At 42.1% G+C, this 23,402-nt stretch overlaps 2 protein-coding genes across 4 annotated transcripts; both read right to left on the minus strand.

Annotated features, from left to right (window-relative positions):
* Window positions 1-278: 278 nt before the first annotated feature.
* On the minus strand, window positions 279-15,869 carry ptpn12 (protein tyrosine phosphatase non-receptor type 12). 3 transcript variants are annotated; one of them, XM_079455342.1, is made up of 18 exons: window positions 15,438-15,869; window positions 12,878-12,986; window positions 7,586-7,662; window positions 7,298-7,393; window positions 6,566-6,604; window positions 6,416-6,487; window positions 6,269-6,328; window positions 6,040-6,182; window positions 5,891-5,957; window positions 5,726-5,803; window positions 5,543-5,641; window positions 5,276-5,361; window positions 3,986-4,740; window positions 3,298-3,369; window positions 2,555-2,601; window positions 2,414-2,462; window positions 1,410-1,514; window positions 279-1,326 (listed from the first exon to the last, which is right to left on the minus strand). In XM_079455342.1, exons 1-18 carry the CDS (start codon window positions 15,525-15,527, stop codon window positions 1,265-1,267), a joined length of 2,106 nt encoding a protein of 701 aa, XP_079311468.1. In that variant the 5' UTR covers window positions 15,528-15,869; the 3' UTR covers window positions 279-1,264. The 3 variants fall into 3 exon arrangements, with proteins under 3 accessions (XP_079311468.1, XP_079311469.1, XP_079311470.1); XM_079455343.1 differs by lacking the exon at window positions 3,298-3,369 and having other exon boundaries at window positions 15,438-15,839; XM_079455344.1 differs by lacking the exon at window positions 3,298-3,369 and having other exon boundaries at window positions 12,878-13,774; window positions 15,438-15,785.
* A 2,600-nt stretch (window positions 15,870-18,469) lies between these two features.
* Window positions 18,470-21,317, minus strand: prr5b (proline rich 5b (renal)). Its single transcript, XM_079454544.1, has 5 exons — window positions 21,149-21,317; window positions 20,871-20,962; window positions 20,642-20,782; window positions 20,222-20,360; window positions 18,470-20,138 (listed from the first exon to the last, which is right to left on the minus strand). Exons 1-5 carry the CDS (start codon window positions 21,183-21,185, stop codon window positions 19,657-19,659), a joined length of 891 nt encoding a protein of 296 aa, XP_079310670.1. The 5' UTR covers window positions 21,186-21,317; the 3' UTR covers window positions 18,470-19,656.
* Between the last annotated feature and the right edge of the window lie 2,085 nt (window positions 21,318-23,402).

Genomic DNA, 23,402 nt, shown 5'->3' on the forward strand with positions numbered 1-23,402 from the left:
GCTTTAACGGATTAACAGTACAGATTATCTTCAAGTTTGTCCTCGTAATTCCGTTGTTCATGTCGTCTTTTTGTGTGGAGATTTTGGAGAATTCGTGTTTAGTTTAACTACAGCATTCGGTTTCTGTTGATCATAGAGACTGTACGCAGTATTTCTACAGTATAATGTGCTTATTTCTCTTTCATTAATAAAACTCTCGATTTAGCAGTGAAAACAGCCACACACTGAAATGTCTCTCAGCTCCAAATGACATACATTAGTTTCTTTTTAAAGAAGAGTGAAATAAATGTATTGCTTTATTGTAGAATGTGGAGTTACAGGCTGCAGATTATTGAACACATCAGAAAAATGACAAACTGCAGCAGTAGTTTAACACTAAACACCATCAGATCAGTGTCAATTCACTGAACACTTTCAGCCTACATACAAACACTGTTTTCACACATTATCAGACATTGTGTGTGTGTGTGATTGTCGATGCGACTGCAGAGGGCGACAGTAAGCACAACCTGTGTGAAGCCAATAAATACTGCTGATGTGAACAGAGTCTCACATTCACTAACATTATATTGACACCTTGAACACACGCACACAGACAGCACAAAGGCGTAGTGTGCGAGTTCTGTAATGGCATTTGTAACGTGAGAAACTGGCATATACAAAAATAACCTCTAGAATACAATTTACAAAAGCATTATTACAATCTCGAGTCTGCTGCATTTTGTCAAGCGGCCGATAACATACCAGCCTTTGAAAAAACACACCTGAATATTAGAAATGCAAGAAAAAAAACAAATACAACCCTGAAAACATTTGTTCTAAGAGCAGGGCAAATAATTTACACTTTGAGGTACAGGTTTCATGCACAGACATTTCTTACACGGCATTAATATATTCAGTGAAAGCACATTATTATAAGGATTTACTGCAGCGCCCTGTACACATATAAAACGATGCAGATATAGTCGTGAGGTCAGCGTGCTCCGAACTGTCTGGCCAAACTCAAAGTTCTGTGAAAGATGCAGAATGCTTCTACCTGCTTTGGACGTGTTCATTCCAAGACAGATTTCTGGTCCCAGCAGGTGGGTTAGCACCAGCACATTGATTTCAAGGCAGCCAGCAGCAGCACAACAGAGTGTGTCATGGGAGATTATCGGTGAATCTTTCTGACTGTGTTAGTCAGAGACGATGAGGTCGCACAGTCTTTACAGTGGACACCTGAAGAAGAAAGATGATTGGAACCAACTGGAGCAGGTGATGACGGTCATGTCCACTCTGACGGAGGCTCTCGGGGACCTTTGGGCTGTGGGCAACGGCTGCCAAATCCTGTCGTTTACAAACGTGGTTGAAAAAACTCACAGATCATTTTGTGGCTGTGGTCATCTTTCTGCCCAAGCCCTGTCACTCACCCATTTGGGAGGGGGCTTCAATCTCTATTCTTTTGTCTGTCGGGACATCAGGGGGCGTAACTACAGTCAGCAAAACTGGCGCCTTTTCACCCTTTTGCATCACATCTAGAAAAAATTAATCATAACAGAAATCACATATGCAACTGACCGTTAGGGTTACAAATAGCAGCTGACACTAAGTTCAGAGGCAGCGTTTGTGCATGAAGGCAGATCAGAGAGGCTTCACAGGCAGCGTAACAGAATTCTAGAGCGTCTTCAACGTATCCAAAACTACAATACTTATTTCTCACTAGAAATGCAATCAACAGTGAAAATTAAACTTGAAGTTATACAAAACTATGCTTCAGTGCGACATCATACATTTTCAACCATGACCCTGCTCAACCAATCACCTTCCTCACATCGCATGTTGTTATGGAAACGAAAGGTTTCACTGCTTGCTTGACATTGTTCAGCAGTCAAAAAGGCTCTTGACGTGGTGTTCTTTAAGAAAAGTTGAACTTTAAATTAATATTTTCTTTAAGTTGTTTCGGTGACAAAGTAAGATGGACCACAGAGCTATGAGGAAAACTGTACATTGCCTTCCTCTGATCAATGTTCAAGGTGTACTCCTCAAAAGTCACACTTTAACCAACTTGCAATCCTGCCCTTCACTACAACTAGCGTCTCGCTGTGTTAAAGAGTCAAATTCTGTTAAAAACTTGCCAAAAAGATCATTCTAGACAGAAAAGTCATCAAGAACCTCTGGATTCTACATGTTCTTAAAACTGACTTCATTTGGATTTCACGATTCTAAAGTTGGCTTGTGAAAGCTCCTTACTGAGTCTTGGAAGTCTGTCCTTTGGTGTAATGAGAGAAAACTGAAGCTGTTAAGGTTCAGGATCGTTGAGATGTGCAACACTAAAAACACAGTTAACACGACCATTATCTGGCATTCCAGATGAGAAGAGCTTTTTTCTGCTTTCAGATCTCATCACACTGACCCTGAAGGCTATGTGACGTACCGTTCTTTGGAGGACTAGCAGGGCTTTGTATCTGTTTGCTTTCTGACACCTGAAAGAAAAAGAAGAAAGATATCTCAATGAGATATTTCATGATCTGATTTCATTATGATAAAGTGTTATATATGAATGCTGCTCTCTCACCTGTGCAAACGCTTCTTCTGAGACAGACAGCTTCACATCTGTGGGGTCTGAAGCAAACACAAGAGAAAGTTCAAGACTGTTTAGATGTGTAGAATGACACGTCTTCTCATTAATACTGACACGCACAAGCACATGAGTCGAACCATCACGATCAACCTGACATCATCGACGTCGAGATCCACTGCTGTATGTACAATTAAACTTCATTTCTCTTCCATATTTCTGTTAATTTTCTCTTGATGCGGTAATAGTGTAACATAGACGTCATTAGCACCACCTTTCCTCAACTATCTTAGAGGCATTTTTGTTTCAAGCTCTTCACTTTTTTTGATCCTGAAATTTCACCACAAAACCAAAAGGAAACAAAAAAGAAATGCACTTTTGTTATATTGTATGATTAAATCTGTCTGTAATAAAACAGTTAGTTGAAATCACAGGAAGTATTTATACATCATGGTTGGGTTAAATATGACAGGAATCAAGATTCGAAATGAAACAAAACGCCAAATTGGATAAAGTAATGAAAACAAGTTTTAGGAATTGCTCCATATTCTATCATTTTTGTAAAATATATTCACCCATTTACACTGTTAACCAAGAATAACCAGGCAAACTAAACAGAAGACCACAGACTGACAAAACCTAAATGTCACCGGCTATAACACATGAAGTAACCTTAATATTACAATGTTATGGATTGGGAGAGATTTGGGCTTGTGTGGCTGGAGGTGGTACAGACGCACCTGTGACCATTTGGAAGGACTCAGGGGTTCTCTCTGGAAGAGGGGGGGGTGAATCTTCACTGTCGTCACAGTCTGAGGCAGATAAGAGCGTGATTACCAACCAGAGCTCAGCCTCAGACATACACACGCACGCACGCACGCACAGCCCTTCACCTGCAGCCACAACAAACTAAGCAAGCCCCATCAACATGAACCAAGCCCTACTGAGTGCCCTACACAACTGAAGCTGGATTTGATCAGACGGGTTACAGCTCCCGCACATGTACTGATCACAGAGTCATGAAGAAAGAACCAGAGGAAGAGATGAAAAGAGAAAAACAGACATCAGTCGGTCAGAACATGCAGATGTGGGGTGTTGTTAATATCACGCTCACTCACAGTTTTAAACATCATTAGACAAGACCAATCGATGTCACATATCAAACTGTGTCTTATTTAAAGAGAGACCCGTCAAAAGAAAGCACACAAAAAAACTAAATCTGTGGTGTAAAACAGAAATCAATGAGATGTTATTTGGCTTCAATGCTCACCACACTAACCCACACTGCTGTCATTTATCTTACTGTTCGGGTGGTTTGAAAGAGAAGAAATCTCGCTAGTGACACTGAAACTCTGTTTGAAACCTGAGCAAATGAGGCTGAATGTAATGAAGAACTGATAAACGTGACGAGTAGAAACTTAGACGTACTCGTGTCTGTCTCTGTCAGCAGGCTGTGGGCAGCGATGGACATCGTAGTGACCCTGCGGGCAGCGTGATCACCCTGCTGCGGCAAGGAAGCCGTACTGGTCGCAATGGAAATACTGGAGCGGCCGCTAGTGCCGGCCTCAGCGTCAGTGAAGTCCGAATGCAGCGGGTTAGTGAAGCTGAGAGCGCTTCTGATAGGTGTGCCCGACGCCGCGGACGAAAGGGTGGGGCTAGGAGTCCGCTCGGCTGCTTTGTCGGGACTGGACAAAGACCAGGCAGCCTGACTCTTCTCAGCTCTCAGCGGCAGGTGATTGGGACGAGGAGCATCATCAGAATCCTCAGACATGGAGCTGCTGCTGGTGTTGGAGCGTTTGAAGGCATGCGAGCGCTGCAGGGCGCCATTCCCCTCGAAGCTACGCGGCCCCTCCTGCAGGGGAACTTTCTTTATCTCGATGCTCAGTTTTCGATCCAAACGGATGTCAAGCCCCTCGCCAGGGGTCGGGGTGGGCGGTTGTGTCGTCAGGGCGGGCAGTGCCGGTGGATCTTCTCTAGGTTTGCTGTAGTTCTCATTGAGATCAGGGTTTTGATCCGACGCCAGCACGTGCAGAATGGGTTTGGGGTGGTATCGGTCATTGTCCTGACGCACGTTTGTGACCGTAGGGAATGCTGAGGGTGGGGACGGAGTGAGGATTGGAGGGACAGGGTGCGGCTCTGGGGGCTGTAAAATCTCCTCCTTTACGTCACCCTCGACCTGATTACTGTGATGAGGAAAGAATATATAAATGTTATAAATCCAGCAGTCACCACTAGAGGGCGATAAACTTCATTTCAAATCATTTAATCATTAAACTGAGAATAAAATTGGTTATCTACATCAACATCGGAAAATAAACTGAGATGTTTACGTGACATTCTCCAGATGATGGCTTTCTAAAAGTTTACAGATTAAATGCAGCCATGTAGACGACCATTTTAAGCGACTCTTGTAAGAATAAACAACTCTCCATGAATCAAAACATCCACACACTTTCCTCTGCTTTTTGTTTACAGACTTGGGGTCATGACAGAAAGAGAAATTCCCTGTAAACACCCACCCATTCACACAAATTATAAATAATTTTTATAAGTTTACAGTTGTGAATGAGGTGTAGGATAAGGCTACACATTGTGTGTAATGTACTTGCTCAGTAACAGATTTTTGGGTAGACAGCAGTTTTAAAGTGTCAGTGGAACACAAGCTTATGGGTAATGTAGAGTCAGTAGATGTGTGTAGAAGAGTGGGCCGGGTTTTACCTGCGGATACGGGGTGGTTTGGGAGGAGGCGTGTCCCATCGTTCCTTGTCTGAGTTCTGGTTGGGTTTTTCCGGGCTGCACTCTTCCTATAGTGGGTGAGAGTGTGTGAGTGTCTTAAAGCAATGACAAACCGAACTTATTAAAAAAGCCAAAGTTCTGAACACTATACATTTTCTGAAGCTTAATATAAATTGAGCAAAATAAAGAGTCTCGAGATGAACCATCCGCTGAGATGATTCACACACTCTTTGTGTTGTGTTATCTTACCATCCCGTCTGTGAACTCAGAGTTTGTCGGAGTCTCTAAGAGCATCAGTTGTTTCTCAAAGAGCTGAAGGATCGCTCGATGAACCAGCTCATATTGCTCCTAACAGACAAAGCAAATATTACAGCAGGACGCTTAAGTTTGGTGTAGTATGCACTTCAAAAAGTGTGTGGCTCTGTAGTTTACTTTGGTCTGTACTGCAGAATGGCGCTGCGTCCTCATCTCCTGAATCAGTTGAAAAACATTAAAATCTTCTGGAATTCTCTACAAAATAAAGACAACACGCCATGTCACTCTTAAACAGACAAATGTGTGTGTGTGTGTGTGTGTGTGTGTGTGTGTGCGCATTACCCCAGCTTTTAGTAAATTCCACGTGTAGTCAATTGCACAGATGGCCCCCGTCCGGCCACAGCCAGCACTGTCAACACATAACAGAGACAAAATGATTGCGTGTGTTAACATAAAGCAGTCACAACACACACAGACAGACCCACACACACCTGCAGTGGACACAGATGGGAACATCATCACGCTCCTGATATCCTCTCATCAGAGAGATCATATCCAATATGGAATCAAATGACGACGGCACATCATGGTCGGGCCAATTCACATAATGGAACTGTGTCACTCGTCTGCTTTCCTGATGGATGAAATTGAGAGACATACAAACAGTCAAACAACAGTCCTCAGACAGACAGACAGACAGACAGACAGCGAGACACTCACGTCACCAAAGTCCACTATGAGCATGCGGATGAAATAATCTGTCCGTGCTTGTTCTGAGTCCTGAAAAACAAATGTTAATAATGAAGCTTCACAGCAAAACCTCATGTGACTGAGAGGTGCATGCTGGGAGATGTAGTGCAGACTCACACAGGATATCCGGAAGGGGCCAAACAGAACAGGCTCGTCTCCAAACAGAGGAAAATAACGTTCACACTTTTTCTGCAATAAAAAAACAGCTTTGGAAAACTTTCTGTCTAATAAATTCAAGTTTGTTTTGTAAAAGAATCTTATTCTTACCCTTCCCATTTCAAACTCTCGACAAGCCATCACTATGACCTGTGGAACGGCGAGACAAGCACATCGTGAGAAAATAAAGCCGAACACAAAACCTGATTTGTGCACATTCTATATGCGTGATCAGTTTGTAACCTTTTCTTTTCATTCATTGTTGATCAACAAATACGCTGTAAATATCATGTTAGTAAATGTGTTATTGTTTTCTTCTATCTGTTGTCTATGCAGCTGTAGTTCGAGTGAGCTTCTTCTAGGGATGTAACGATTCACTGTGAGCCGGTTGAAAATCGATTATTATATGTGACGATTCAAATCGGTTGAGATGTTAAAAGAATCACAGTTAATGTTTTGAACATGTTTTCGCTGTTTTTTTTCTGCAAACTTGGTAAATGTATATATGCAGATATTTCTTAAAAAAGTAAAAATTAGGAAAAGCACAGACAAAGACTTAGTTTGTTTATATTAAAGACATTTTTGTTTTATTAACTGCAATTTGATTGAATAAATGAATAAAATCGCATCGTGAGCCGAGTACATCATTACATCCCTAGCTTCTTCAAAACTGCTGCTGTACTGGACATAGAAATAATAAACAACAACAAAACTACGCACATAAACAGTGTGGCATACAGTGTATGGCTGTGCGATTATAAGGAAAATACAAACAGATGACCGAGTTTGCCAAAGTAACAAATAATCATTGTTTTAGCACAACTGCATCTGATTAACACTCACCGCAACTTTATATTCCCAGATCATCCTCCAGAAGTCCAGCACAGTGTAAGGCAGCGGACCCTGAGTGGCGATATAAGCCTCCGGCCCGTCCACTCCCTGCACACAACACAAAGAGAACATCACACCAGAAACATTTCGCCTCATCTGACAGGAAGTCGTTTTAATTGACAGGGTTAGATTTGCTTGATCTCTCTCTCTGTCGAACATGAGCTGTTAAAAAAGACATTTTACTAATGTGCTTGCACACACGCACACACAAACACAGAAGGGGCAGGAAGGGTTTAGTACCTTGATGAAGTTAGCATTGATGTAGTCTGTATCTTGATTCGATGTTTTTATAGTCACCTTCACACGACTGTGGTCGACTGACATACAAAAGAAACACAATACGCATGTGACATGAGAAACACACATAACATGATAAAACATCAACACTGGCTTCAGCCTATTTCTCTCTCGGTTTACCAATCACACACACACACAATCTCTCTCACACACTCACACACACACACACAATCTCTCACAATCTCTCACACACACACAAAATCTCTCTCTCACACACACGCACACACACAATCTCTCTCTCACACAGACACACACACAATTTCTCACACACACGCACACACAATCTCTCTCTCTCACACACACACACACAATCTCTCTCTCACACACACACACAATCTCTCGCTCACACACACACACAATCTCTCGCTCACACACACACACAATCTCTCACACACACACACACACACAATCTCTCTCACACACACACACACACACAATCTCTCTCTCACACACACACACACACAATCTCTCACACACACACACACACACAATCTCTCACACACACACACACACAATCTCTCTCTCACACACACACACACACACACACACACACACACACACAATCTCTCTCTCACACACACACACACACACACACACACACACACACACACACACAATCTCTCACACACACACACACACACACACAATCTCTCTCTCACACACACACACACACACACAATCTCTCTCTCACACACACACACACAATCTCCAAACTTCAAAGCGTTGTGGCACAAGTATAACCCGTCTGTATCCATCATCAGAGTTGGACAAAGGTTGCAGGTTTCAGTCTGAGCACCAGCAGTGATTGCAGGCAGGGGGAGTAAAAAGTCCTTGACCCTTGAGCAAGGCACCTGACCCCCAACTGCTCCCCAGACACCGCTGCAAAAAATGGATGCCCACTGCTCCAGGTGTGTGTGTGTACTTGGATATTCACATCAGATTAATAAATTAGGGCCATGACGTTTCGTTTTTCCTTTTCAATATTTCTTCATTTTATGTCTCTCTGTCTGTTTACTACAATAGTAAGACATATGACCACATAAGAATACTGTAGCTTGCCATTTACAACAGTAAACTGCAGTAAAAATGTCCAGGTACTATAGTGTTTTTGAACCTTACTTTAGTAAATATGGTATATAAAGATGACATTTAAATAGGAGGATTTCGATTTCTTAATTTAACTTTACCTACATAGGGTTTTTACTATTTACATTGTTACAAAGCAGCTGTACATGAAACATAATGGCTAGAAGCAAATCATTCAAGTTCACAGAAAACAAAATAGACACACACTGACACACACACACACACAACACAAAATAGACACACACACACGCACAGAACACAAAATAGACACACACTGACACACGCGCACGCACAGAACACAAAATAGACACACACTGACACACACACAGAACACAAAATAGACACACACTGACACACACACAGAACACAAAATAGACACACACTGACACACACACAGAACACAAAATAGACACACACTGACACACACACAGAACACAAAATAGACACACACTGACACATACAGAACACAAAATAGACACACACTGACACAGAACACAAAATAGACACACACTGACACACGCACAGAACACAAAATAGACACACACTGACACAGAACACAAAATAGACACACACTGACACACGCACAGAACACAAAATAGACACACACTGACACAGAACACAAAATAGACACACACTGACACATACAGAACACAAAATAGACACACACTGACACACGCACAGAACACAAAATAGACACACACTGACACATACAGAACACAAAATAGACACACACTGACACACACACAGAACACAAAATAGACACACACTGACACAGAACACAAAATAGACACACACTGACACACACACAGAACACAAAATAGACACACACTGACACATACAGAACACAAAATAGACACACACTGACACATACAGAACACAAAATAGACACACACTGACACATACAGAACACAAAATAGACACACACTGACACAGAACACAAAATAGACACACACTGACACACGCACAGAACACAAAATAGACACACACTGACACAGAACACAAAATAGACACACACTGACACATACAGAACACAAAATAGACACACACTGACACACACACAGAACACAAAATAGACACACACTGACACATACAGAACACAAAATAGACACACACTGACACACACACAGAACACAAAATAGACACACACTGACACAGAACACAAAATAGACACACACTGACACACACACAGAACACAAAATAGACACACACTGACACATACAGAACACAAAATAGACACACACTGACACACACACAGAACACAAAATAGACACACACTGACACACGCACAGAACACAAAATAGACACACACTGACACACACACAGAACACAAAATAGACACACACTGACACATACAGAACACAAAATAGACACACACTGACACACACACAGAACACAAAATAGACACACACTGACACATACAGAACACAAAATAGACACACACTGACACACACACAGAACACAAAATAGACACACACTGACACAGAACACAAAATAGACACACACTGACACATACAGAACACAAAATAGACACACACTGACACACACACAGAACACAAAATAGACACACACTGACACAGAACACAAAATAGACACACACTGACACACACACAGAACACAAAATAGACACACACTGACACATACAGAACACAAAATAGACACACACTGACACACACACAGAACACAAAATAGACACACACTGACACAGAACACAAAATAGACACACACTGACACATACAGAACACAAAATAGACACACACTGACACAGAACACAAAATAGACACACACTGACACACACACAGAACACAAAATAGACACACACTGACACACACACAGAACACAAAATAGACACACACTGACACACACACAGAACACAAAATAGACACACACTGACACACACACAGAACACAAAATAGACACACACTGACACATACAGAACACAAAATAGACACACACTGACACAGAACACAAAATAGACACACACTGACACACGCACAGAACACAAAATAGACACACACTGACACAGAACACAAAATAGACACACACTGACACATACAGAACACAAAATAGACACACACTGACACACGCACAGAACACAAAATAGACACACACTGACACATACAGAACACAAAATAGACACACACTGACACACACACAGAACACAAAATAGACACACACTGACACATACAGAACACAAAATAGACACACACTGACACACACACAGAACACAAAATAGACACACACTGACACAGAACACAAAATAGACACACACTGACACATACAGAACACAAAATAGACACACACTGACACACACACAGAACACAAAATAGACACACACTGACACAGAACACAAAATAGACACACACTGACACACACACAGAACACAAAATAGACACACACTGACACACACACAGAACACAAAATAGACACACACTGACACATACAGAACACAAAATAGACACACACTGACACACACACAGAACACAAAATAGACACACACTGACACAGAACACAAAATAGACACACACTGACACATACAGAACACAAAATAGACACACACTGACACACACACAGAACACAAAATAGACACACACTGACACAGAACACAAAATAGACACACACTGACACACACACAGAACACAAAATAGACACACACTGACACATACAGAACACAAAATAGACACACACTGACACACACACAGAACACAAAATAGAGACACACTGACACACACACAGAACACAAAATAGACACACACTGACACATACAGAACACAAAATAGACACACACTGACACACACACAGAACACAAAATAGACACACACTGACACATACAGAACACAAAATAGACACACACTGACACAGAACACAAAATAGACACACACTGACACACACACAGAACACAAAATAGACACACACTGACACACACACAGAACACAAAATAGACACACACTGACACACACACAGAACACAAAATAGAGACACACTGACACACACACAGAACACAAAATAGACACACACTGACACATACAGAACACAAAATAGACACACACTGACACACACACAGAACACAAAATAGACACACACTGACACATACAGAACACAAAATAGACACACACTGACACAGAACACAAAATAGACACACACTGACACACACACAGAACACAAAATAGACACACACTGACACACACACAGAACACAAAATAGACACACACTGACACACACACAGAACACAAAATAGAGACACACTGACACACACACAGAACACAAAATAGACACACACTGACACATACAGAACACAAAATAGACACACACTGACACACACACAGAACACAAAATAGACACACACTGACACATACAGAACACAAAATAGACACACACTGACACAGAACACAAAATAGACACACACTGACACACACACAGAACACAAAATAGACACACACTGACACACACACAGAACACAAAATAGACACACACTGACACATACAGAACACAAAATAGACACACACTGACACACACACAGAACACAAAATAGACACACACTGACACAGAACACAAAATAGACACACACTGACACACACACAGAACACAAAATAGACACACACTGACACACACACAGAACACAAAATAGACACACACTGACACACGCACAGAACACAAAATAGACACACACTGACACACACACAGAACACAAAATAGACACACACTGACACACACACAGAACACAAAATAGACACACACTGACACAGAACACAAAATAGACACACACTGACACACACACAGAACACAAAATAGACACACACTGACACACACACAGAACACAAAATAGACACACACTGACACACACACAGAACACAAAATAGAGACACACTGACACTAGACATCAGACTCACACTTGTGATCATTCAATGCTGTTCTCTCCCCTTCATCAGCACAGAAAGAAAGTTTGCTGTGTGTTTCAGATGGTCATGCGTGCACACATTCAGCAGGTGACATGACATTTAGTCAATTCAGAATCATTTGAAAGTGAATAATGATGTTTTTGACACTGGGTTAGTGTAAGGTGATTGAAATCACAAGCATGTGATTGACCTGAAACGCTGGAGCCGAAATAAATGTCCATTCCTAGAGGAGTTCATACATGACTATACTCACAGGGCAGAATGTCTTTATATCTGTTTTTCTTCATGTTTTCCTCCTGCTCTCCAACATTAGTGGGGAAGATTTTCTCTGTTCTGTATTTGGTAGATAATCGACGTAATCGCTGTAAATCAACACACACAGAAGAGCAGTGTTCATGTTTATAACTGCAGACATTAAAGACAAACACACAACAGACACGAGAATTACACGCATCAACACTGTGACAGTATAAGATGAATGATGAGTCAATAATACAACACAAGTCTTCATCTCATGTCACTGTACTAGGGCTGTGCAATTAATCGAAAATAAATCGTCATCGTCAATTTTGGCCTTCATCAATTACAGAAACAAAATAATCGAGCTAAACGATCATTGTGCCGCATTCCACTTTGCTCGGATCCTCACTTTTCTTGTTGTATAAATCCACAAACACCCTTTCCTTTACAGTGCTTCGGCAGTGATATTTATTTTTCAGTTCAATTCAGAGTTTAAAAGCCAAGTTTTTTATTTTCTATGTTGTTTAAAAGGTTAATGAGTAATCGTGTTAAATAATCGCGATCTCAAAACTGGCTTTTTGTCATAATCGAGCAGCACAACACTGTACATACAAAACTGTCACTTTAATTTACAGGGCAGAACGCTTGAACTAACCCCCAACCCACCAAACAAATGTGTGTAAATACAGATATCCTTCATGTACATGTGAGCAACATGCATGTTCAAAAAACACGTCTGTATGTTTCCTTTATTTGGCATTTCCTACACAGGAAGCCCCGTGCTCGTGTATGTGTGTATGTGGTTGGAATGGGGTTTGTAATACTTCCTTTCCTGCCAGTGTTGGGGTGGAACAATGGTTGATGTTCTGCTGTGTTCATTTTCTCAGGTTTAACACCCTCCATCAGCTGACTGACCACACACACACACACACACAGTATTTGATAGATTTCTACTGCACTGATATATCACACCATTACTATATAGACCACTGGGGGACACCCAGCAGCTGATGGTCAGGCAGTCAAACACACACATCTAAATGTTTGCCTTCTGTTCGGACACATATTGTTTGTGTGTGTTCACATTATTTCTCATGTTGCTGATGAGAAGAACATCAGACGTGTTAGCGCTAGTCTATTCACACATCCAGAACATTCCTGGAGTCTCAGTGAGACAGAACAACATTGTCAGTATTTACTGTAAAAACATCTCTCACATCTTCTCCTGCTGTCTGATTGGCTAAACAAACACTGGACTGTCACATGTGTGTCATCTATGAAACTATAGGTGAAGAACCCCACAAAAACACACAAAATGAAATATGGGTCAGTGTACACCTTCAGACAGTGTGCCACGTTACACAGGAAGAAGTGTGATTCAACATCACGATACACACACACACACACAAATAGAAAAGATGGCATGTAGAAGATCTAATCAATGATGGGTGATGAAATACACGATTAGAGATCTGCGCTCGACAAGTTCTCTTGCTCTTACACTCACACACATCTTTCATGTGTCAAGAGGAAGTGACAACATATCAGCCGAGTCATGAAAACATCTTCCTAACCCCTGAACAACTGGAACTGAACGTATGTCCCTCTCCTTCATGACAGAAACATTGAAATGCATTATATCCGCTGTGAGATGTGTGAGGAATTAATGCAACTGACACAGGAAATGCAGTGAGTGACCGCTGACCACTCGAACACACACAACAGTGCAAAATAAGATGTGTGTAGAGTCTGAACACATGAGCACCTGACGACACTCTTCTCAAACACACACTGTAGGAAATCAAAGATAAAACCACAAGTTGAATCAACATCGAAGCGACACAGCATCACTGCCCTTCAATGCAATTCATGTGTAGAAATAACCAGCCAAAAAAATGACTTTCATGTCCCCATAATGCTCTGCTTCACAACACTATCAATCTTCTGAAAGCTTTACAAATAAAACATTAATAAAGAGTAGCAGATGAAAAATAAATTAACCCCAAACAAAGGTCAAGATGAAATGACATTAAAGAGTTCAGACAGACACACACTAAGACTGTCTGTCCTCCCATAATCCCCTGCTTCTGTCCTATAACCCTAACATACACACAGGCATGAAATCATCATCACAACAGTAGAAAACACAAATCCAAACACCCAGTCAGAACATGCGAAAAAATGCACAATACTGCCTTTAGACACGTTACATCACTTCCTGTACAAGCTTATCGGCTTTACTCTCACTTTTGATCTTTATGTGTTTTAATGATATGAATGTTATCATGACACACCTCACTTTGTGCTGAAAAAATCAAGTAACCTCTGACCTCTCTGTGACCTCTGACACCATCACATTACCCAAAATACACAGCTGATGATCAGAGACACTACATCAAGACAACTGTGTGTGTGTGTGTAGGCCGCAGTGATGATGATCAAATGCGTGTAACACTGCCTGTGTGTGTGTGTGTAGGCCGCAGTGATGATGATGATGATGATGATCGGATGTGTGTAACACTGCCCGTGTGTGTGTGTGTTTCATTCATCAATATAATCATGTGTTATATTACCATGAAGTCGGAGCTGAAGTTATCTTCTCCTTTCTGCTCGTCTCTCCTCATGCTCTCGATAAATCTCTTCAGTATATTCACCTGCTCCATCCTCACGAGACTAAACAAAAGAATAAATACATAGAACTATCTTGCATTGAAAAGAGTCTCTCGTGCGATTAGTCCAACATTTTTATGGAGCCGTAATTCCTCCGTCACAGCGGTGAAACACAAAGCGGAACCGACGGCAGTGATCCGGGCGTCGTGCTGAACATCTACACTTTAAAATCACTTTTATTTCACTCTGAAATCTATTTTAATAATGAAATAAACAGCGCGCGCGCGCCCCTCCCTGCGGCTGCCACATTCACAACGACCACACGACCGGACCGCCCGAACGCCGCTCGAGCCGCCCCGCCCACCGCCGCATCTCTCGCTGTGAGTGGACGAGAGCCGAACTCCCTCAACTGTGGTTGGACAAAACTATGCGTCAATCAAATACGTACTTCAAGTCCTTATTGCCGACTGCAAGGTCTGATTGTCAATCACTAAGTGATAAAAAAGTCAATCTCTGATTGGTCAAAACTTGCACCTTCCCACTTCCCTAAACCATGTTAGCCCGCCTCTTCCGTGCTGATATCCGGGTATTTATTAACGTCACCGTCAACACAATTGATTCCCATTGTTTTACAATAATTGATCAACACACGCACAACATATAATAACAGCAGACTTTAGTGTGTGTGCTTTTTCAAACTGGGGTATAATATAGTATTTGATCCCTTATCGCTGTAGTGTGGGCATTAGACATATTTATTGTATAAGATTTATTATTATACATATTCCTGAACTTTAATTCTGATTCGGAAACATTTCGTTTTTTATCCTAACATTTGTTTATTGCACGAGCCCTTAAAAGAAAAAACTACAATAAAAAGAATGTTGTGTATAGCGTAGACTGTATACTAATATGTGATTGTGTGTGTGTCAGCAGGTCAGAACTGGGAAGAGAGAACTATGCTAAAACAGAGTTTAGGAATGTACTCCAACAAGCCCTAACATGGCCTGTGAGACACATTCTCTCTTCTATCACACACACACACACACACTTGGGTTATGTAATGTAATGCAACTTTCAGGCAAACAACACTGCTGATACATTACAGGTACAAACGGGCTCTAAAACCCCTTCTACAGCAGCACAGTTGAAGCTCTTTTAACTTATGTAAGAGGGCCACCTAGTGATCATACAAATTCAATTCATTCCCTTTAAATGTCACAATACATTACAGAAAGATTTCTATGAATTCATGGTCTGAGTTTAGGTTAGGGAACAACTGTAGTTGCATGACAGATTGATAATTTTATAATTTGGAATACAATATATAACATATAACTCATATGTACATTTACATTTAGTCATTTAGCAGACGCTTTTATCCAAAGCGACTTACAGATGAGGAAACATTGGAAGCAATTGTATATAATATAAGCAACATGTATATAATATAAGGTTTCATCCACTGTCTAGTGTAGGGAAAGAATTGACCTCCATCCTCTGGACCACAAACTAATGACAAAGGTGCGGGAGCAGGCAGATATAGGTGCGGGAGTACATCCCGCAGTACATCCGATAACGAGGGGGCCAACAGGGATGCAGATCCAGATGTAAGAGGGCATAGGTTGTCCAAGCAGGATGTAAGCGTGGAACACAGAGTGTCTGTGGAACTATCTGTATTCAAAAGAGAGAGCTCCTCAGAGGGGGGGAGTGCAGAGAAGACAGCAGAGGAAAAACAGGAGGGAGGGAGAGACCGCAGGTTGCACTGGAAATTGACCATCGGTAAGACATCTGCGATGTCCGGAGCGTAGAGGTCGTGGGTGACGAAGAAGTGATCAGACGTGTGCAGCAGGGTGACCTGAGAGTGATGAGTGGAGCAGTACCTTGTGAAGATCAGATCTCGATGGTTTTCAGACTTGTGGGTAGCTGATGTGGAAACCTGCTCGAGGAGAAATGATGCGGTCAGGTTGATGAAGTCAGCAGCCTGTGGCTTTCCAATGTGGATGTTGAAGTCTCCTAGTACCACCAGAGGAGTACCATCCTCAGGGAAGGATGAAAGAAGCACATCCAGCTCCTCCAAGAAATGTCCAAGCTGACCTGTGGGACGATATGTAACTACAAAATGACTTTTAACAGGGTGGGTGATAGTAACAGCATGAAACTCGAAGGAGCTGTTTTTGTCACACAAGGGTGTAAGCTGTTTGAATTTCCAGTCTTTGGGGGAAAGTAGACCGGTGCCTCCACCCCTTCCTGTGATGCGAGGGCTGTGGGAGAAAGTGTGGTTATGGGAGAGGGCAGCGGGAGTGGCAGAGTCTTCTGGTTTGATCCATGTTTCTGTAAGTGCTACAATGGAAAGACCAGAATGTTTAACAAAAGCTGTAATTAAATCTGCTTTGTTCACAGCAGATTGGGAAAGTAGAAGGGGCAGTTGAAAGCAGTGATACATTGTGCAGATTATTAGCATTGCGTCGCTTTTGGCATGCGACAGATGTTTTGCTATATTAACTATTTCGTTTTTCAGCATTTATGAATGTCAGTTGATGTAAAAACAGATGCATTAACTAATGTTCACAGCATTCAGGAAGATAATGTTCAGGCAGTCGGTTGTTATGGCAGAATAATATTTATTTCAGGATAACAGTGACTGCTTGTACATTATCCTGCTTATTACACAACTACTTGCCACATGAGATAAAACTGGACATGAAATGTGAATTAGAATTTTTTTATAAGCTAATTTACCGAATGCAGAACTTCTGTGAGGAAAAGACGTTTACTTTCGGTTTTAAAGTAAGAAACGGCGTTCAAAAAGTCACGAACAGGCAATTTGGTTTAATCATTTGGGAATATAATGTCATATATGTTATCAAAAGATCACTAGACCACTACCTGTTGAGAGAATACTGTTAGTGTACTTTGTTTTGTTGTCTGTCAAATATTCACAGAAGAGGTAATGCAAATCCATTGAAGGGAAGGAAGGAGGCGGGAACCGGCGAACATTTAACATACTTTAATTAAATCAAATAAACAATAATACAGAATAAAAGACACCTCACGGTAGACTGCCGGCCATAAACCATAAACAGCGAGCTACTACAGTGGTATTGTGTGGGTGAAACGAGATGTGGGTGTCGTCAGCATAACAGTGATGCGAAAAGCATGATTATGGTCCTAAGGATGTCATGTAAATAGAAAAAAGCAGCGGTCCAAGCACCGATCCCTGAGGGACCCCAGTGATCATGAGGTGAGCTGTGGACAATGGATGGTATGACCATGTTACCGTGTGTTATAAGTTTTGAGAGGTTGTTATCTGGGAATAGAGAATCAAGCATTCCAACGAGGCATTTCTAAATGTTTATGCATAAAGAAAAAGTGGACATCTACAGAGAAATGAAGTTTTGAAGATTATGATGTGCCATCTATGCAGTGCTTCTAAAACGTTTTCAAAGAAAGGCCACTTTGTGTAGAGTGCATCCCTTGGGAGCCCACAAATAGACATAATCTTACACAGAGTTTTAATTAAACCAAAAACATATTCAATAATCCAATGCTCAAACATCAATTATTACAATACGTATATAAAACGTTTCTATCTTTCATAAAATGCCACAAAAACTGTGATTTGCTCTGATCTGAGATCAGCTCTTCTCTGTAATGACACTCAAGTGACTCAAGGTGGCGTCTGAAGGTATATTGGCATACTTGAGCATAAATGATCAATGGAAACTGAATCAACAACAACTAAGCAGATTTTCCCAGCTAAGATGTCAAATGAAGTAAAAAACAAAAAGGAGCAGAACACGAACGAGAATTTTTCAAGCCCCCTTAGTTTTGAAATGTATTACACTCATGTTGGACAAACACGTTTAATGATCAACTTCTCAGTAATAATATTTATAATTATTCCAAATCAGTGAGGGGTTATTTTATTCAAAAATGACATTATTAGATATGTTTTAAAAACAGCTAAACTTATAAATGCATAAAGACTATCCTGCCAGAGTCGCATCTCTATTTGTACTTTGAAGATCATTTGGATTGTATCACATTTCATGAAAAGCGTTTATAAAGGAAATATGTATTATTTATAATTTATTATTGCTGTGTTCTTAATGAAGCATTATACTGCACAGTAAAAAAACATCAGTGTGTCAAAATGTGTTGTTGTGTTGAACTCAACAGTTACTCCACACTCTCGCTTCTGCGGCAGAAATCAGATGAGCTGGAACGCTGCCGGCTGAAATCAATAAAGATTCCCTCAGTGTCCGAGTCCAACGACTCCAGAATCTGACCCACAACGGTTTCTGGACTGGACGGAAGACTGGGAAGTAAGGAGGTGTTGTGGGCTTCCCGGAGTTCAGAGAGTATGGGTGGTGAACACATGAGAGTACCATGTGCCGCACCTCTATCACAGGACGGATCTTCAGAATCTTCAGCCTGAGAGGTGAAGGATGTCAGCGGGCTGGGAGGAACCTCAGAGAAGGCCGTCTCTTCCACACATGAAGTCATTTGACACACAGAATGACGGCGGACACTCGCACTACTCTCAGAGTCGTACTCGGCCACCGGCATCAGAATCGGGATGTTGTAGCTTTTTGAGCGAACCACTGGGTATTTTACGGGTGAGTCTAAGGATCGCAGACTGTGGCGCTGCAGCCGTTTCTCTGAAAGAAAAACATTTCAATCCTTTAAATCAGCAAACTCTGTGTTTAATGACAGCAATCATGAGCACATGTGCTGAACTCACCCAACAAACACGAACACTGAGTGACAGAGCCGTCGCTGGAGGAAAGACCTTGTGTGCCCAGATACGGTGACACAACCTTCTGTACCAGAGACTCTAACTTCAGATAATCACTGCTCACACCTTTACACTCGTGAACCCCCTGAAACACACACACACACATAGTCCATAGGCGTCTTTATTTTTATACTGTACAAACTCTATATTTTATCCACTAAACCTAAAGATAAACGAAAACACTTTTTACAAATATTTCTCTTTATGATTTATGAGCTTTTTTCACCCATGAGGACCTCAACTTTGGTCCCCACAGTAACACGAGTCCCCATGTGTTGGTGTGTATTCAGGTTTAGGTCCCTGTCGGTGTATAAAAACAAGGCCACACTCACACACACAGGTCATGTTGTGGTGTGTTATTATCACCTGTAGGATGAGCAGCATCTGAATGATTGACGGGGGGATTCGGGCTCGTGGACGCATCAGCGCATCTTCCAGTTTGATGTTAAGTGTAATGATATTCCTGAAATGTAAAAGCGCGAGCTGGCGCACTGACGGATCTTTGCCCTGACAACATAACACAACACATCTGTTTGAGTAAATCAAATCAAACGTGTCCAGGTGTGTATTTCTGTATGTGCCGTGTTAGACACACCTGGACGGGATAGAAAACTGCCTGCAGTGTGGACAACACGTCACAGAAGAAGAAATCCCATGTCTCTGCCACACAATCCAGAAGCTTCTGACCTGCAAACAGAAATTACTTTAACCCTGTGTGAAAAATCTGTGAGAGTGAGACACTCATTCTGTGATGAACTATAGATGTGGAAGTGATGTCCTCATACAACCACAAAAACTACAACAACAACACCGCCTCGATCTGATAGAGCTCAGAACACACATACACATCATGTTGTCATTAACAAACCTTACCTTCATAAAAACGAATTTTGTCTCGCAGGATCACCATTCCTTTTGTTAAGAGCTGTTTCTGCACAAAAACAACACATTCAATTGTTGACAACTCAATGTCATTTTGTTCTTATAGTGCTTTTTACTATTTGGATTGAATCAAAGCAGCAGAAAAACAACACAGGGTGAACACACACAAAAAAATATGTTTCATAAGTAAAGTTCTCATTTTTCATATATATATTGTTTGGTCACATCTCATCTGTGTGTCCTACAGCGTTCTTCCATAAGTACCTGTTATTTTGTTAATAAGTATTTATTTAGCTATTTTTATTTGATTTACTTCTGCAATTGGATGTGCCCTCTCAGATTTTTTAACAGTCAGTTTTGAGAGCTGTGTCCTAGAGGTTAGAGCGTTGGGCAAATGAAAAAATGTATATGTATAGGAAGAGATTACATCAGTTATGAGCTAAACACTCGTCCTCTTTTGGAGATTTTCGTTGTTTTGATCCATTGTACATGAGCTTCATTTATCAATCCAGCAACAGAAGCACCCTCGACCTCGACCTCGCTGCTCCGGACATCGCAGATGTCTTACCGATGGTCACCTTCCGGCGCAACCTGCGGTCCCTCACTCCCTCCTGTTTTTCCTCTGCTGTCTTCTCTGCACTCCCCCCCTTGAATACAGACAATGCCACAGCCACTCTGTGTTCCACGCTTTCATCCTGCTTGGACAACCTATGCCCTCTTGCATCTGGACCAGCCCGTGCATCCCCGTCGGCTCCCTGGTTATCGGATGTACTGCGTGAGCATCGCGCCAGCCTCCGGTCAGCTGAGAGAAAATGGCGCAAGTCAAAAGACCCTGCAGACCTCTCTCTCTACCAATCTCTTCTCTCTTCTTTCTCTGTAGATGTCACCTCTGCAAAAACAGATTACTACCACTCGAGGATCTGCAACTCTCCGGACTCTCGAACACTCTTCAAAACCTTCTCTGCTCTCCTCTGTCCTCCTGCTCCCGCACCTTCATCTGAGTTAACAGCTGCTGATTTTGCATCGTACTTCGTAAAGAAAACTACCGCCATCAGCAGCCAGTTCTCTACGCCACCATCTGTCGAACCCGCCCACATCCCTGACACGTGTGTGCTCCCCGCCTTTTCTACTCTGTCTGAAGCTGATGTCTCCAAGATCATTGGCTCCAACCACCCTACCACCTGCCCACTGGATCCCATCCCCACCCATCTCATCCAGGCCATCTCTCCAACGGTTGTGCTTGCTCTGACCCACATCATCAACTCTTCGCTCACCACTGGGACATTTCCCAAAGCGTTCAAAGAGGCCCGCATCACACCGCTTCCAAAGAAACCCACCCTGGACCCTACACTGCTAGAAAACTACAGGCCTGTCTCCCTTCTTCCCTTCATCACCAAAGCCCTGGAGCGAGTTGTGTTCAACCAGCTTTCCTCCTTTCTCATGCAAAACAACCTCCTGGACAGCAATCAGTCTGGGTTCAAGACCGGTCATTCCACAGAGACTGCAAGCCCTGAGACTGGCAAAAGCATCATCCATGTCTTCTGTGCTCATCCTACTGGATCTGTCTGCTGCCTTTGACACTGTCAATCATCACATCCTCCTGGCTTCCCTCAGTGCTATGGGTGTCTCTGGAATGGCGTTGCAATGGTTTGAGTCCTACCTTTCGGGTAGGTCATTCAGAGTATCCTGGAGAGATGAGGTCTCCGCGTCCCAACAGCTCAACACGGGGGTGCCACAGGGCTCAGTGCTTGGACCGCTACTCTTCTCCATTTATATGACATCCCTCGGCTCGGTCATTCAGAAGCATGGCTTCTCCTATCACTGCTATGCCGACGACACACAACTCTACTTGTCATTTCAACCGGACGATCCGACGGTCGCTGCTCGCATCGCGGCATGCCTGAGTGACATCTCGCTTTGGATGAAGGATCATCACCTGCAGCTAAACCTTGCAAAAACGGAACTGCTTGTGATCCCAGCCAACCCAAAGATTCACCACAACCTTGCCATTCAACTAGGCTCATCAACGATTACACCGTCCAGCACAGCCAGAAACCTGGGAGTGGTAATCGATGATCAGCTTAACTTCACAAGAAAAATAAGACCTTTCCTATCGGAGCACTCTACGCATGTCCTGGTCCCGGCACAAAAACAACACATTCAATTGTTGACAACTCAGTGTCATTTTGTTCTTATAGTGCTTTTTACTATTTGGATTGAATCAAAGCAGCAGAAAAACAACACA

Source organism: Barbatula barbatula (assembly GCF_947034865.1).
Source record: "Barbatula barbatula genome assembly, chromosome: 4".
Taxonomy (NCBI): Eukaryota; Metazoa; Chordata; class Actinopteri; order Cypriniformes; family Nemacheilidae; genus Barbatula; species Barbatula barbatula.

Bases quoted from the DNA above. Each gene is read 5' to 3' on its own strand.
- prr5b (XM_079454544.1), bottom strand. From the start codon at position 21,185: ATGGTGATCCTGCGAGACAAAATTCGTTTTTATGAAG. The intron at 20,783-20,870 runs GTGTGTCTAACA...TTATGTTGTCAG, and splicing joins CAGTTTTCTATCCCGTCCAG to GGCAAAGATCCGTCAGTGCG. The intron at 20,139-20,221 runs GTGAGTTCAGCA...TTTTTCTTTCAG, and splicing joins TCAGTGTTCGTGTTTGTTGG to AGAAACGGCTGCAGCGCCAC.
- ptpn12 (XM_079455342.1), bottom strand. From the start codon at position 15,527: ATGGAGCAGGTGAATATACTGAAGAGATTTATCGAGAGCATGAGGAGA. The intron at 6,329-6,415 runs GTGAGTCTGCAC...TTTGTTTTTCAG, and splicing joins GCCCCTTCCGGATATCCTGT to GACTCAGAACAAGCACGGAC. The intron at 5,642-5,725 runs GTAAACTACAGA...TTTGTCTGTTAG, and splicing joins ATTCTGCAGTACAGACCAAA to GAGCAATATGAGCTGGTTCA.